At 50.0% G+C, this 15,630-nt stretch overlaps 1 protein-coding gene across 1 annotated transcript; it reads left to right on the top strand.

Annotated features, from left to right (window-relative positions):
- The first annotated feature begins 1,772 nt into the window (after positions 1–1,772).
- Positions 1,773–15,208, top strand: KLHL40 (kelch like family member 40). Its single transcript, XM_006120608.5, has 6 exons — positions 1,773–3,072; positions 6,549–6,709; positions 9,111–9,218; positions 10,602–10,787; positions 11,831–11,977; positions 13,693–15,208. Exons 1-6 carry the CDS (start codon positions 1,927–1,929, stop codon positions 13,802–13,804), a joined length of 1,860 nt encoding a protein of 619 aa, XP_006120670.2. The 5' UTR covers positions 1,773–1,926; the 3' UTR covers positions 13,805–15,208.
- Positions 15,209–15,630: the final 422 nt, after the last annotated feature.

Genomic DNA, 15,630 nt, shown 5'->3' with positions numbered 1-15,630 from the left:
GCCTTTGCTGGAGGTGACCAGAGGGTCTGGCTCAGAAGGACGGGGTGGCAGGGCGCCCCCGAGGACAGGTAGGTGGTATGATCAGCCCATCAGGTGACCATCTCCAGGGGATCTCTGTGATCAAACCCATCAGAACTCGCACTAGGCTGAGCACAGAGGTGCGCTTAGCCCAGGGGTGAGCAACGCCAATGCCACGCCCAGCCCAGATGACTGCACCTTCACTGTTTCTGCAGGCTCCAGTGTGTTCTAGAGTCATGTCCCCAGGGTCCTTGTTCTCAGAGTCTTGTGATAATTGCCAGCAAACTTGCCTGTCTTTTGGGGGGATTGTGGGAAGACACTGGAGAACCATCAGGGCTCCAGAGACTTATCCTGCATCCTCCCCGCAAAGTAGGCAGGTCCCAGGCTACAGAGGTAAAGCAGAGCCAGGTTCTAACTCGACACCCTGCTGGCTAAGCTAGCTCAGGTGTAAACCACCTGCAAACCTAGGTCAAAGGATCTTCTGCGTGGCTGGGAAAGCGGGTAGGGTTCAAATCTGGATCAACGCCTGGGTTTCCTTATAATGTAGATGCACTATTAATATTTACTGGGAGGGGGAGGGGAAAGAGTAGGGGGAGGGATTGTCCTTTGTTACTGAAACGTTGATGTCTAAATATAAACACTAACGAAACAGGGTGAACATAATGGTTCCCTGCCTGGCTCGTCACTTGTGAAATGTGCCTGGGAGCTTTTTTGAGTTGTCACAATTGTACTTTAGTATTGTAATAATAACAGGTGTCGTGATGCTACATCCCCTGGCCATTGGGAATGTCACACAGGCAGCAACAGAGCTGGCCCCAAACCTGGATCCTCTTTCTCAGAAGTTTCTATAAACGTCCCCATTGAAAATTGGTGATTTTTTTTCAGCCAGCTCTAGACAGTGGGAAATAGTGGGCAATAGAGAAGGAAGATGGACCAGTGGACAGGATGTCAGCCTCATGTCCCTGCTTCACCAGGCTCCCTATGTGGCTTTGGACAAATCAGTTAACCTCTCTGTGCCTCAGTTCCACATCCGTACAATGGGGATAGTAGCCCCCTCCTGCCTCCCAGAGGGGGAGGGAGGATAAATACATTAAAACTGTGAGGGGCTCAGACACGACAGGGATGGGGTTCTATATAAATATCACAGACAGAACAGACCCCCAGATCCTCATGCTCCAAAATCACTGGCCTCTACCACATGTGCGCTAGGAGAATCTCCTTTAGCTGCTTCCAGTAGAGAGCCCATGATGCACAGCCGAGCATGTAAAACACTTACTCAGGAGCAGATCATGGGATTATCTCCCGTTCTCCTCCAGCACCCCCAGAAAAATCATCCCTCCAAATGACCGGCATAGCTTTGGCTGCATCACAATGACAGTACAATTCGATACCTCCTTGCGTATTTAAAGATTTAGCTTCATTGCGTATTTTTAGCTGGGTGAGTCCAGCACTGGCTGTTGAAGAGAGGGAGGGGGAGGATAACCCGCTCACCAGCGAGGGGGTAGGGTTTTTTCCCCTTTCTGATCCATCTGAAGGAAAAGTCATTTCGCCTATGACGAAGGCAGCCGGTCACACGCTGGCCTTCCGGAAAAGCCCAGATCCTGTAGCACTGATTCATGGGCTGTCACCATTCCAGGCTATCGTACAGCTGTTCCCTCAGCCTGGTTGTCCAATGTGTCATGTTAGAGGGTGATCGGCTTACACATGCTCTGTCAGGCTGTGGTTATATATAAAGCCCCTCGCTGAGGCTGGGACATACAGCTCCTCGTATTAGCAGCAAGTGCTTCACATTCTTAGCACGCCCAGCTCCCGGGAAGCAGGGGAGAGCCGCACGCCCAGGTTCGGGTAAGTCTCTCTGCCGAGGGATAAGAAAAACAAAGAAGCGCAAACTAGCCGCTACTTTCGAGCATGACGCTGCCGATAGATCAAGCAGAGGAGCTGCGTCTCTACCAGCAGACGCTTCTCCAGGACGGGCTCAAAGATATGCTGGACCACAACAAGTTCCTGGATTGTGTCTTGAAAGTCAAGGGGAAGGAATTCCCCTGCCACCGGTTGGTGCTGGCCGCCTGCAGCCCCTATTTCCGGGCCATGTTCCTTTCGGACATGGAGGAGAGCAAGAAGAGGGAGATCAACCTGGAGGATGTGGACCCCGAAGTCATGCACAAGATCCTTCATTACATCTACACCTCCGAGCTGGAGATCACGGAGCAGAACGTGCAGGACATTTTCTCTGTGGCCAACATGTTCCAGATCCCCTCCATCTTCACAGTCTGCGTCTCCTTCCTGCAGAAGCGCCTCTGTCTCAGCAACTGCCTGGCCGTCTTCAGGTTGGGCTTGATGCTGGACTGCGCCCGCCTGGCAGTGGCTGCCCGGGACTTCATCTGCGACCGTTTTGTCCTGATCTCCCGGGACGAGGAGTTCTACCAGTTCTCCCCCGATGAGCTCATCGCTGTGATCTCCAGCGACTCTCTCAACATTGAGAAGGAGGAGGCCGTCTTCGAGGTGGTGATGAAATGGGCGGCTGCCAAGGACCGCGAGAGTCGGCTTCAGGCCTTGCCGGTGGTCTTTGAGAGCATCCGCTTCCGCCTCATGCCCAAGGAATACCTCAAGGACCATGTGGAGAAGCATCCCATTGTGAAATCCAGCCCGGAGCTGCTCAAGAAAATCCAGATGGTGAAGGATGCCAACGAAGGAAAACTCACAGTGGTGAAAAAGAAGGTGGCGAAGAAAAGCGATGAGAAGAAAGATGGAGACAGCATCGTCAATGGAGATGTGGAAGAGGGGGACGATATCGAGGAGGACATGCTCCCAGGGATCTTGAATGACACAATGCGCTTTGGGATGTTCCTCCAGGACCTCATCTTCATGGTTAGCAGTACCGGGGCAGTGGCCTATGACCCCAGCGCTAACGAATGCTACTTTGCCTCCATCTCGTCTCAGATCCCAAAGAATCACGTCAGCCTGGTAACCAAAGAGAACCAGATCTTCATAGCAGGTGGACTGTATTACAACGAGGACAACAAAGAGGACCCCATGAGCTCCTACTTCTTACAGGTACCGACTTTGTCACTCTTTTGTTACTATGGCCCACTAGAATGGTCACTAATTTTTAGCTTTTGTATAGCACAAAGCCAATGAAACTCACCGCCATGTGTGTTATTGTGTTTGGCTTGCGTATCCCTTATAAAAATGTATGCCACGCGCATTTTTTTGCTCTGTCAGAGATTGTAGAGACTGGTTGGATTTTGCTCACTGGTATGTATTACATCAATGAGTTGTTACATAGTAATATGCAGGCCATGAAAATATTTAGATACCGAGTGATCAGTATGTATAGAAAATTCTGTGATAGATAGATGCAGTGTATGAGGATAGCTAGTTAGCTAGATAGCTAGATACATGTAGTATATGAAGATAGACAGACAGACAGACAGAGTGTATGAGGATAACTAGCTAGCTAACTAGAGGTACTGACAACTGTGTCAGGGGAGGCATAGCTTGGTGGTTTGAGCATTGGCCTGCCAAACCTAGGGCTGTGAGTTCAACCCCTTGAGGGGGCCATTTGGGGATCTGGGGCAAAATCTGTCAGGGGTGGTTGTGCTGTGATATAGATAGAGTGTATGAGGATAGTTAGCTAGGGGTACTAATAACTGTGCCGTAACAAGTTTGGAATTTCCAAATGGGGCTCATGCAGTGATCACTGTGTGTCGCTTTGGCCTGTGCCGTGAGGAGGTCAGCCTAGATTATCACACTGGTCTCTGCTGGCTTTGAAATCAATCAGGGAGGTTTTTAATTCAACGTTGGTTTGTCCCTCTCCGCCGGCGTTATCTTGCGTGCTGGCTCTGGGCTAAGAACTGTTTGATTTTTCAGCCTTCTGTTCTCTGTCACATCCATCTGTCTTCTGCCACTGAACGCCCTGCTGGCGGTGTCATTCACTGCGGTCACAAGAGAATTGTCCCTAGGGAATTGTGCCCTGGGTGGACGCTGAACCCCAGAAGTAACCAAAGACGTATAATCCGCTGGGGAGGAAGGAGCTAGCGAGCTGAACTAGCTCCATGCTTTCGGGGGCCTTGCGATGGCCTACCCCAATCGTCCTATGGACGGGACCCACGGGGGGGGGGGTCTGGTGTGGGAGCAGCAGGGGCTTCCTCCCTCCACATTAACCACAGCAACGAGAGCTGGAGCAGCCCTGCAGCCTGCTCTGCTCCGCCCCGCTGCCCTCTCCCGGCCCGCGGCACGTGCCGTGAAGTGTGGGCGGCACAGCGGTGGGGAACAGGCTGCCAGGCCACTCTGGCTCCCGCCTCCGTGCTGACTGTGGGGGAGGGGCGCTGTCGCTGCACTAGGTGATCCCTTGGGCCAGGCGGTTCGGGGGAGGGGGCAGGGTGGAGCAGAGGTGGGGCAGGGCCTGCAGCAGGGGGGAGTTGCCCCAGGCCCCATGCTCCCCCTTGGGAAGGCCCTGCTGTAACCCAAGACTACATTTCTCCTTGGCGAAATATGTGGCTCACACAAGGAGCCTGTCTCTCCCCCATTTCCTATGCTCTGGGCTTGCAGACGCCCAGCAACTCCTGCATCTTCCCTCCCGCACTGACCAATACCCCAAACTACGGTCAGCAATAATCTGCAGCTGATGCTCCAAACCGGGGGGAAAAGGGGGGGAAACCTACGGTCCAGGGGGATGGAGCCAGCCCTGGCGTGCCTGGATTTGGTCCCCGAGGCACAGGGGTCTCCCCCCATCATTGGGGAGCTGGTGCTCCAGCCCTGCGGTCCCCTTCCTGCCCAGATCCTGCACCCCTACCCCATTTCTGCACCCTCCCACCCTCACCCTCGCTGCTGCTCTCCACCGCCCTCCCAGACTCACCAACCTCCAACCCACTCCTGCCACACCCCAACCCTGCTTTCCAGCAGCCCTCTCCCGCACTCTGAACGCTTCATTTTTGGCCTCACCCCAGAGCATAGCAGGGCCCATAGCGTGGGGTGCGTGGGGGGGATGTGGGGGCTGTGTTTTTTGTTTTGCTTTTCACTTTTGTGCACCACCCCCCCGACTGATTTTTCTGTGGGTCAGCAGCCCCCCCAACCCAAAAAAGGTTGCCCCACCCCTAAGGAAAGGGAACCAAGCTCATCATGAGAGAAGTCATTGTGTCTAATTCAGCTGCACAAAGCAGAGAGGGTGAAACAACAGCCAGCCCCTCCCCCGATGGGCATAATTTTCCACTCACTTTGGCTTAGACACCTGCACAGGATAAGCAGGAAATGTTCATATTGTGAGCCAATTGGGTACCCGCTGGGCTCAGGAACAAGTGTACCCACCACCAGGAGAATTTGAACCTGGGACCTTTAGAGCTTAGTCTAGGCATCTCTACAGCTGGCTGTAGAGGTTAGGCTGTAGCACTCACTTGTTTTTATCTCTTGCTCTAAGTGATCATCCTGCCGCTACGTGGGACAGTGACCCACACTAGAGCTATGTCAACACTGCTGCTGTTTTTCAGACGAGGAAATGCAAATGGAGTGCTCACGTACAAATCTCGAGCTCTCATTTGCATAGTCTCTTCCGATCCTTTTTGCGAAAGAGGTTTTTGCACAAAAAAGCCCTTCGACGGGGCCATTTTCTGGAAAAAAAAACCCTTTTGCGCAAGAACCCTTATTCCTTTTTGAAATCCCTTATTTTTGAGGAATAAGGGTTCTTGTACACGCTTCCTCTGACTTCCCTTACTCCTCGTACAATGAGGGTTACAGGAGTTGGCGTGAGAAGTCCTCCAGCTTGACAGCATTTCAACATTATTTCAAAATAACTTTCTGCCGGGTAGACGCGGACTAAAGTTATTTCAAAATAATGCTAGTTATGATGTTAGTTATTTCAAAATAATGTTGCTGTGTAGACGTACCCTCAGACAAACCACCAGCAGCAGGCTTTATTCTGTAAGGAACACAGAACAGAATTACAGTTCAGCAGCCTCCTCTCCACTTGCAGTCTAAGTGCCCCCAGCTCTGTCCGTGCTAAGTCAGGATGCCCTGGCAGGAATTAGGAAGTTCTCTCCACATGCCACCATTTGTAGCCCTCAACTTGTAGTTGCCAAGGCTGCTTGTGAAGCACACCGGAGCTTAGGCTGCCCATGAAAAATACAGCAGCTGTTCCTACAGTCACTTGGGTCCTGTTATCATTTGTCCATTGTATTGCCATCCACGGAGGAACCCCCCATCAAGGAACAGGACCCCACTGTGCTAGGTGCGGTACATACCCAGCACAAAAAGACAATCCCAGTCCAAGTTAAGTATCCAACAAGAGCCAGCAGGTGGATACCACTGGAGCGGAAGGAATCAAATCAGGAAAGGACCCACAGTGAATCTCTGACCAGGGGCTGCAAAGCTAGGTAAAGATAGGAACAGACTCAGCACTTTGCCACTGCGCACCCGGCCCTGGTATTTTATTTTAATTAAGTAAATTGACTGCATAAGCAAATTCACTCTTCACGTGCCAGAGAGGGGCTAGCACAGCGCATGCTATACCCTCACGGCTCTTTGTTTCCTTGCAGTACGATCATCTGGACTCTGACTGGCTGGGCATGCCCCCTCTCCCTTCCCCCCGCTGCCTCTTCGGCCTGGGTGAGGCTGAAAACTCCATTTTCGTGGTAGGAGGGAAAGAACTGAAAGAAGGAGAACATACCTTGGACTCTGTCATGTGCTACGATCGATTGTAAGTGCCCAGGAAGCCAAGCAGCTGGGCTGGGTGTGAGAATGAATTGATCTGTGCAGGGACCTGAGAGACAGTCTCTGAATGCTAGATCCAGTCACCCTGGCAACTGGAATTGTCCCAAATCCCTCCCTTGGGGCCCTGATCCATCTCCGGTACCATCTGTTGGGGGTCATTGTAATGGAAACCTCTAAGGGAAAGGGGATCAAAGCTGGTAAGGCAGCCAGCCAATCAATACTCATTTTCTCAAGGGTCCCTTTAAATTGCTGCTGGAGTGCCATGCTGCATACTCCATATGGTTCTGAGGGCGGGGGCGGGGTTCAGCCGTGGTCCAGGTGGCACTGAGGACTGGCTGCCTCAGCCCTGCCCCTTCCACCAGAGGCCCCGCCCCTTCTGGGAGTAAGGACCTCCCACCTTGTCTGGGTGAAAGCTGTCAGCTGTCCTGAATCTGTGAATCATAATACCTCCAATCCTGACACCTACTGTCAATCTGCTGTGCAGAACGCCACGTCTCCTAAGCATTGTGGGTTCTTCCCATCGGACAAAAGCACTGAACTGTCTTTTCCCACTCATCTAGCGGGAAATACAAGAGCTGCCTCTTTCCCTCCCCTCCCCCGTCATTATGACTCTTCGTAGCATATGCTTTGTAGTGTCTACTACAAACTGCCTGAAGTATTAAATCCTACTGACAGGCAAGCAGACATGCCCAAGAGTCCTTCCCTGCCTGCCTGCAATAAACTGGAATAGCTAGCAAACTAGAGAGACTTTTGCTCAGTTCATATTTAGACACGCCTGTACTGTTTTATTTAGGCATGCCTGTTTCATAGGTAGAGACTTCGAACCAATTCCCATTCCTATCAACCAGGATGTTTATCTGGGCCCTGAAATTCTCTTGAGGCGGAGGCTTGTGTAAAGTGCATGTAGCTGAAAAGTATGATCAGAAGGGTCAGTTTTCAGATCCTCTTCTTTGCAATGGGGTTTCAAAGCAACCAGCACAGTAAGCATGCACCTGCCCCATGCTACTGACATCTGAGATTGCAGCAAATAAACCTGTCTATGGAGAGATGGATTATCCTTACTTGAATTAGGGGTTAGACTTAGTATCTCTAAGATCAAATCAGTCCAGAGCGTTCAGGTTTCTCTGGTAGTGCCTCCTCCTGGTCTTCTGTCTGTGGCAGGAGAAGTTTGTCAGAGTGTGCGACAGGCTGTGCAGCATGGTGGAGAAGCTTGTGAAATGGTTGTACAGCATAGTCAAGCAGCTACAGAACAGGACAGAGTCAAGAGATCTCCATTCGAATCATGGCTTTGACTGGACCTGCTCTGAAAGCACAGGCACGACAATAAGATCTAGATTCAACCTGTGGAACTCCTTGCCAGAGGAGGCTGTGAAGGCTAGGACTATAATAGAGTTTAAAGAGAAGCTAGATAATTTCATGGAGGTTAGGTCCATAAAAGGCTATTAGCCAGGGGATAAAATGGTGTCCTTGGCCTCTGTTTGTCAGAGGCTGGAGAGGGATGGCAGGAGACAAAGCGCTTGATCATTGTCTTCAGTCCACCCTGTCTGGGGCACCTGGTGCTGGCCACTGTCGGCAGACAGGATACTGGGCTAGATGGACCTTTGGTCTGACCCAGTACGGCCGTTCTTATGTTATGTTCTTATTTTCAGACCGTGCTCCCTCTCATCTTTTCCATCCGTGTGCGGAATAAAATGTTATGTGCACCAAGGCATGTGTGATTGTGCACCACCCACAGAAACAAAAAAAACCCCTAGCTGTGGGTTTTGTGATATTCAGCTGGGTGGCATTGGAATCTCTTCTGAGTAGCCGCCCCAGTGCCCAGCTGACACGAAGCACTGCTTTCAGACATGGCCTCAGATTTTGGGTGCCTCCATTGTTGGGTGCCCACTGTTAGAAAACAAGGGCCTGATTTCAAGAGGTACCAAATGCTCCAAACCACAGCTGAGTGTCACGTGGGTGGCACCTGAAAACTGAGCTACCCCCAATTTAGTGGCAACTTCTGGCCTTTTAGCTCTGGGTCAATCAGCCAGTTCCCCTTCTCTAAAGTCAGGATCATGCCTGAATCGTGACATTAAAAACATGCGCTGACCGATACCTCTGCAAAGGGCTTGAGCTCTTGGGATAGAAGGTTCTTTATAAACATGAACCCGAATACAAGCTAAGCAGCTGAGAGGATGCTACGGGGGGTGGGGAGAGCATTATAGCAAGTATTTTAGGTGTAGTTTTGTTTTCTGTGTGGCTGAATATGACATTTCTTAATGAATTTTTAGACTCCACGCACTTTGAACCACACCAGTATCCGCCTGTGGGTTTGCAAAGCACCTTGTCCATTCAAGATGCTTCCCTCATCTGAACGGTATAATAATTCTCTTGCTTTCCATAATCAGGTCATTTAAATGGGGCGAGTCGGACCCTGTCCCCTATGCGGTCTATGGCCATGCTGTGGTGTCAGACAAGGATCTAGTCTACCTCATAGGAGGCAAAGGAAGTGACAAGTAAGTGAACGAGCAAGGGAAAGACAAGGCGTGGGAAGGGCAAAACATTTCTGATGGCAAAAGGGGTTGGCTGCTTCCATGTCCTAAGTCACGTCTAGAAGAAGGAAGTTATACAGGGGGCTTGGTTGGGTACATAACTAGGGTAATTAGCAGGTTAAGAAGTATAGAGGAACAGATGGATCAAGGGAGGATGGGGGGCTAGCATGGGGACCCTTCCCTTCCAAGCCTCTGAATCCAGCCTTAATCCTGTTGCTAGAGTTTCTCTCAGGGACCTCAGCGCCACCCCTGTATAATTGTATTGAGATGAATGGGTGAACAGCAGAAGGATCAAGGACAACATACGGCCATGACAGAGAAAGACTGTCCTCCTTCTTCCCCCTATAAACCAGCATGACAAATGACAGGAGAGACACGAGAATGCCCCCCACCCCGCAGCAGGGAAACTGTCTGTCATCACACCAGGAGCCCTGCCTGGGAGAAGGCTGGTCTGCCACAGGAAGAACCCGCTGTCCCAGCTGCAGCAGCAGCAAACGACCTCAGAAAACTTTACCTCGGGCCCAGCTGTCATTTAGTACCCGCAGGGGACAACTCCTCAGCATGACCTGCCACTTGAAAGGAACATTCCAGCCAGGGCAGAACAGCAAAGATAAAGATGGATAAAATAGGCTAGCAATGGTAGATCCCACATAAAAGGTGGGCAAATGCCGACCTGCGGGCCAGTTCTAGTTCTCCAGGCTGGCGGGGCCCCCACACTGCTGTATTTCCCTGCACCTTCGCATGTACGGGTGATCATAGCTCCCATTGGCCGCAGATTGCTGTTCCCAGCCAATGGGAGCTGCGAGAGCCTGTACCTGCAGAGCTGCAGATAAATGTAGTGGCAGGGGCTAACCCTGGTGAACTGCCGTCATTTTATTGCCCACCCCTGCCCCATGTCAAAGAGACTGCAGTATGGAAAGAGGGCGCATACCCCTCCTAGACTGTAAGTGCTCTGGGGCAGAGAGTCCCGTGATTAGTTTCTGCTGCAGCATTGAATGTCATCATCAGGACTTAACAAATCAGGCCTGCTGCCGAGTGCATGCAGGCAGATCCCTGATTTGCATAAGCTAGACACACACAGCTAGCAATGTGTACGCACAACACCAGGGTGCTCACGGGCAATAGTGTCTACACAAGAAAGGTAGATGTTGCACACAAGAAAGACATCTATTGAGTTGACATGGGCTCAGCGGTAAAATGAACGGGTCCCCATTTCCAGTGTCATAGAAGCAGCTGTAAGTCAGCTGCCGGCTTAGATTGACCCTAAAGAATCCCATCTCTCGGTCCAGTGGAACTAGGCCATGTCCTAATTCAGCGAGGTTGCTGTTCCCTTTTGCCCTTTCGCAGGAAGTGCCTGAAAAAGATGTGTGTCTACAACCCTAAGAAGTTTGAGTGGAAGGAGCTGGCTCCCATGAAAACCGCCCGTTCTCTGTTCGGCGCAACCGTGCACAATGGCAAGATCTACGTGGCAGCTGGGGTGACTGACACGGGCTTGACTGACTCGGTGGAAGCGTACGACATTGCAGCTAACAAGTATGTACTGTGCCTTGTCCTTGGGATGAAAATGCTCCAGGGAGCAGCTGCAGGAATGTGTGAAACAATCCGACCCCAGCAGCCAACCACTTGGAGCTAACTTGGCTCCATCCACCCAGCTTACTGTGCAACCGTGGCACCTCTTTGCCTGGTCTTAGTCATTGCTGGTCCAGGTTCATCTGTCTAGTGCCGGAGGTTTGCTGCAATATCAGTAGCTTGAATGCCCGGAAGGCATGGGGAATGGGGTCACTCAACCAGGAGAGAAGCAGAACCCTAACTTGTTGCATCCCCAGGCATTGGGATGGGATAGGCTCCCTGTCCAGAGATCAGGTTATGTCACAACTTCCAGGGGTGACACACTTCTCAGCCTGGTGTATGAAACCCAGCTGGGAGGGGAGATTTCTGCCTCCTTCCTGCTCGATCCCCCACTGACTGCAGTGGGTTTGGGATCAGCCCCAGAGCCCCCCATGCACAGGCCACGTAGCTCTAGGAACATGGAAGGGAAGGAATCCTCCGAAGGGCTGCAGTGGCCCTCACGCTGATTGTATTGCCCCTCCAGGGTTCAGTGTAATCTCAGAGCCACACCCTTGCCCGAGCCAAATGAGTCTGGTGCTGCGCAGTATGCAAGGGGGTGCAAACCCCACATGGGTCCCCTCCTCCTGCCTATGCACACTCTGCAGAAGCCCACAGGCCCACATGACTGGCAGGCCCTCAGACACTAAAGTGGGGAGCGCAGCATAAGACCCTCTACAGAACAGAACAGGAGCGATTGTTTCTGGTGTATCTGGGGTCTTGTGTGACCACCAAGGGGTGTTGCGGGTGTTCAGCACACCTGGAAATTAGACCCTGGCTGCCTGAAGTCAGGCACCCAGACCTGACGGGTGCTTTTCATAACACTGGGCCTAAGCAACTTGCCTGAGGGCCACACAAGTTGGTGAGTGGTACTGCTCACAAGTCCAGGCACATATCCATGCTGAGGTAGCTGCCATGATAGCAAGCGCCCCGCACACCCGCTTAACATGTCTAACCTTTCTGCCCGGCAGGTGGGAGCCCTTCACTGAATTCCCCCAGGAGCGCAGCTCTGTCAGCCTGGTGAGTCTGGGGGGCAGCCTGTATTTACTTGGCGGATTTGCCACAGTGGAGACCGAGTCAGGAGAACTGGTGCCAACCGAACTCAATGACGTCTGGAGGTAAGAAACATCGCCAGCCAGCAAAGGGTGTACCTGGAGGCTGAGTTCTTCTGGAGCTCTGTCCCCTCTCTGTGCCCAGATTGCAAGTGGTGTAAAAGCCAATTTCTTGCCCTTAAATGGCACTTGTTTTTATTGTTTTGGGGGTGACTCACTTCTCACCAGTGATTTTCAAAAGATTAAAAAAGTGGAGAGAGTGCAGAAAAGAGAGCCCCCAAAATGATTCCAGGTGAATCACTGAGACATGACAATCCCAGAATATCAACTTCATGGGGAGAAAATACCAGGTACTAAAGGGGTCTTTAAATCGAGCAGAGAAAGCCAGAATAAGAGCCCACGGTTGGACTTTAAAGGCAGACAAATTCAAACGGAAAATAAGTCACTTGTGTTTTTTTTTTAAACAGTGAGGGTGATTAGCCTCTGGAACAGACTAGCCAGGGAAGTGGTGGATTCTCCATCACTTGAGATCTTCCTAGAAGAGTTGGTGCATTTCTAGAAGAGATGCTTTAGCCAAACGTTATTGGGTTCAAAACTGGGGCAAAGTCTGTGGCCTGTATTATAAAGGGAGTCAGACTAGATGATCATAAAGTTCCCTCTGGCCTCAAAGACTATGAAACTGGAAATTAAATGAGCCTTTAATCAAGGCTTTGTCTGCACTAGAGAAATTTTGCACAAAGTTTCCTGCTATTGGTTAAGTCTGGGTCTGAGCCCCACTGGTATTGGCATAGCCTTGGTGCCAAAAGCCACCTCACGGCCCTCAGTGTTCTAAGCAGAATGCTGACCCAATCTGCTTTCAACCAAGGCAGAACAGGAGACTACTTCCAAAGCAGGTTGACTGTCAAGACCAAACAAGTGCAGTGGGGAGAGGGCTCTGTGGGCGTGATCCACACTGTGTAAATTCCCTGAGCTCCACTGACTTCAGCTGAGCTATGGCATTTTACACCAGCTGAGTGTCTGACACTATTGCTTCTCTGGCCTGGAAGCCTATCAAACCTAGATAATGGAGACTGTCTGAGTCTTGATGGCTTCAGTCCAGTCCCCAATGGAAAAACCTACTCCTCCAAGTCCTCTAAAACTGGCACACTCATTAACAGGCTCAGCAGAGAGACTACTGCCATTCAATCCATGGGAACGGACCTATCCTTTCCCATGCAACATACCCCACCAGGGGACCGGGGCAGGTATATTGGCAGGGCAGCACAAAGACATTTGCTAGTTGATGCCTGTACTGTAGCAGTTCTGTGCAGAGCGCACTCAAGCCTCCTGTATTATCAATCTAACATTTTTCATCAGCTCAAGGGCCCAATCCCAAAGTCTGTTCATGTCAATGGATTTTAATTAAGGCCTAAGCCCATATTCACAAGACTGAAACTGACTCAAAAAATCCTACCTATCCCTCTTGGTAGCTTTCATGACATATAGAATCACAGTCCTTAAACAAGAGACACGTATTAATGAAAATAAATTATAGCTACTGACAGAATCTAACAGGTTTCCACAATGCTCAAGTTCCATTTTTGGCTCTCTTGTTTACCACACACCACACCGGCTGGAACTCTACACACAGAGACATCTAGTGGCTGAATAACATAATGCAAGTACACACGTTACAGGAGTAGCACTGAATCTATTTCTCATAGCCAGAGCTGGGATGGGGAACATAGTGGATGGTCAGCAAAGAACTCTGTTCCTATCATTTTTTGTCTACCTCCCTTTAGGTATGATGAAGAAGGGAAGAAGTGGGAAGGCGTCCTCAGAGAGATCCAGTATGCCTCAGGAGCCACCTTCCTTCCTGTGCGCATGAATGTTTTACGGCTAACAAAGATGTAAATGATGCAATGATTTATGTTGGTCCTGTTTTTTTTCTAAGTTCACTTTTAAAAATGTGATGGGGAGTGGGGAGTAATTTTTATTGGATAAGCAAGAGATTTGTCTGTTATTTGTTGCCACTTTAGTTCACCCAGAAGGGAAGAGAAAGAATTAAGTTGAACCCTTATGGGAGCTTAAAGAAGATTAAAGCACGAGAATCCAGATCTGGGTACCACAAAGAGCAGTGATGGGTGGATTACCTGGGAGTCCAAGACTCATTCTACCTCTAGAAACAGATTCCTTCCCTTCTTCCTTTCTGGATAGGAACCACAATTTTCCATCAGGACAGAATCTTGAATTCAGGAATTCACATCTTCCCTTCTTATTCCCTTTCCAGGAATTCACATCTTCTTTCTCCCAATTTTCTCCTTCCATCCAACAAGGCCCTTCTTCGTCTCCACCACCCCTCTGACCAGGGAAGTCGGGAGACGGATCCCAAAAGAATGAAGCAAGCCAGAATAGCACATTCCCATGCAAGGGAATTTCAAACACAAGGTAGTTCCCAGCCAACCTTCCAAAAGGGAGTCATTCGTTAGCAGTAAGGGAAGCAAGAGATCTGTGCTGTAGGCACTTGGTGCTGGTCTGAAGCATGTGAGAGGCCTTGGCCATTCTATTGAGTATAACTCACAAAGAAAAAAACAGTGTGCGTGTGAGGGATAGGGGAAATGCTCCTGCAGCAACAGCAAACAGCAAGCTAGATAGGGCTAAAAAGAGTGAGCACTGAAGAACAGGTGCAATCAGACCAGTCTGTTGTAATAGGTGCCTCAGGGTTTGTTTCTACTATGCCAGGGTTCAATGCTGCAGCAATTGACCCACCGGCTGTCAATTTATCACATCTGCTTAGATGCGATAAACCAATCTCTGAGTGCTCTCCCGTCAATGCCTGTACTCCACCAGGACAAGAGTAGCCAGCATTGATGGGAGAGGAGCCTTGCTGACCTTATCACAGACAAGACCGCAATAAGTATGTTGACTTTTACGTAGCCGAAGTCACATAGATTAGATCGATGGTGGGGGTCAGTGTAGACAAAGCCTCAGACACGCTCTCCGACAGATTTCCACACCTGCCTTTTGCGTTTTGTTTCCTTTGGCCTTATTATCTTTGCATTCCAGAGGTTCAGCTTCCACTCTCTCTGAGCAACTGTTCCAGAGGAAGAAGGGGGAAAATGGCTTCTTGATGTCATCAATTATTAGCTCTCCTTGCCCACTAAGTAGAGGACCTACACGTCTTTTCATTGTTCTCTTATGCCTAACATTATTAAAGAATCTCTTCTGGCCTTTTATGTCCCTTGCTAGGTATAAATAACTCATTTGTGCCATAGCTATACTGATTTTTGTCCTTACCTGCTTGTGTTATTTTTCTGTACTTCCTTCGACTTCCCTTTCTCCTCATGAAATGAGGGCTACCATGAATCCGAGTAAGAAGTCCTCCAGCTCGACATTATTTTGAAATAAAGGCTTGTGGTGTAGATGCATACTATGTTATTTCGGAATAACATCAGTTATTCTGAAATAATGCTGTTGCGTAGATGTACCCTAAGAGACTGATATAACTATTTGCTTAAGAGCGGTACTTCGCTGCCTGCTCCTAGGTGGCAAAGGCTGCAGTGAAGGAGAAATTCTCTGTATTTGTGGTAGCAGCTGCAGAAGCAGTTGATTTGTTCATATGGTTCCAGTAGTTTTATTTCTGTTCTTTTTAATTATCTGGAGTCTACATGCTCCCTCTCTTCTTCACAATAACAACCAACATGTCACAGACTGCAGTGATCACATACAGAGTTTTGCAA

The sequence above is a fragment of the Pelodiscus sinensis genome, chromosome 2 (genome assembly GCF_052426305.1).
Source record: "Pelodiscus sinensis isolate ZL-2025 chromosome 2, ASM5242630v1, whole genome shotgun sequence".
NCBI classification, from domain to species: domain Eukaryota; kingdom Metazoa; phylum Chordata; order Testudines; family Trionychidae; genus Pelodiscus; species Pelodiscus sinensis.
Note: the sequence above shows the minus strand (reverse complement) of the source record. Positions and strands in the feature narration are given on the sequence as shown.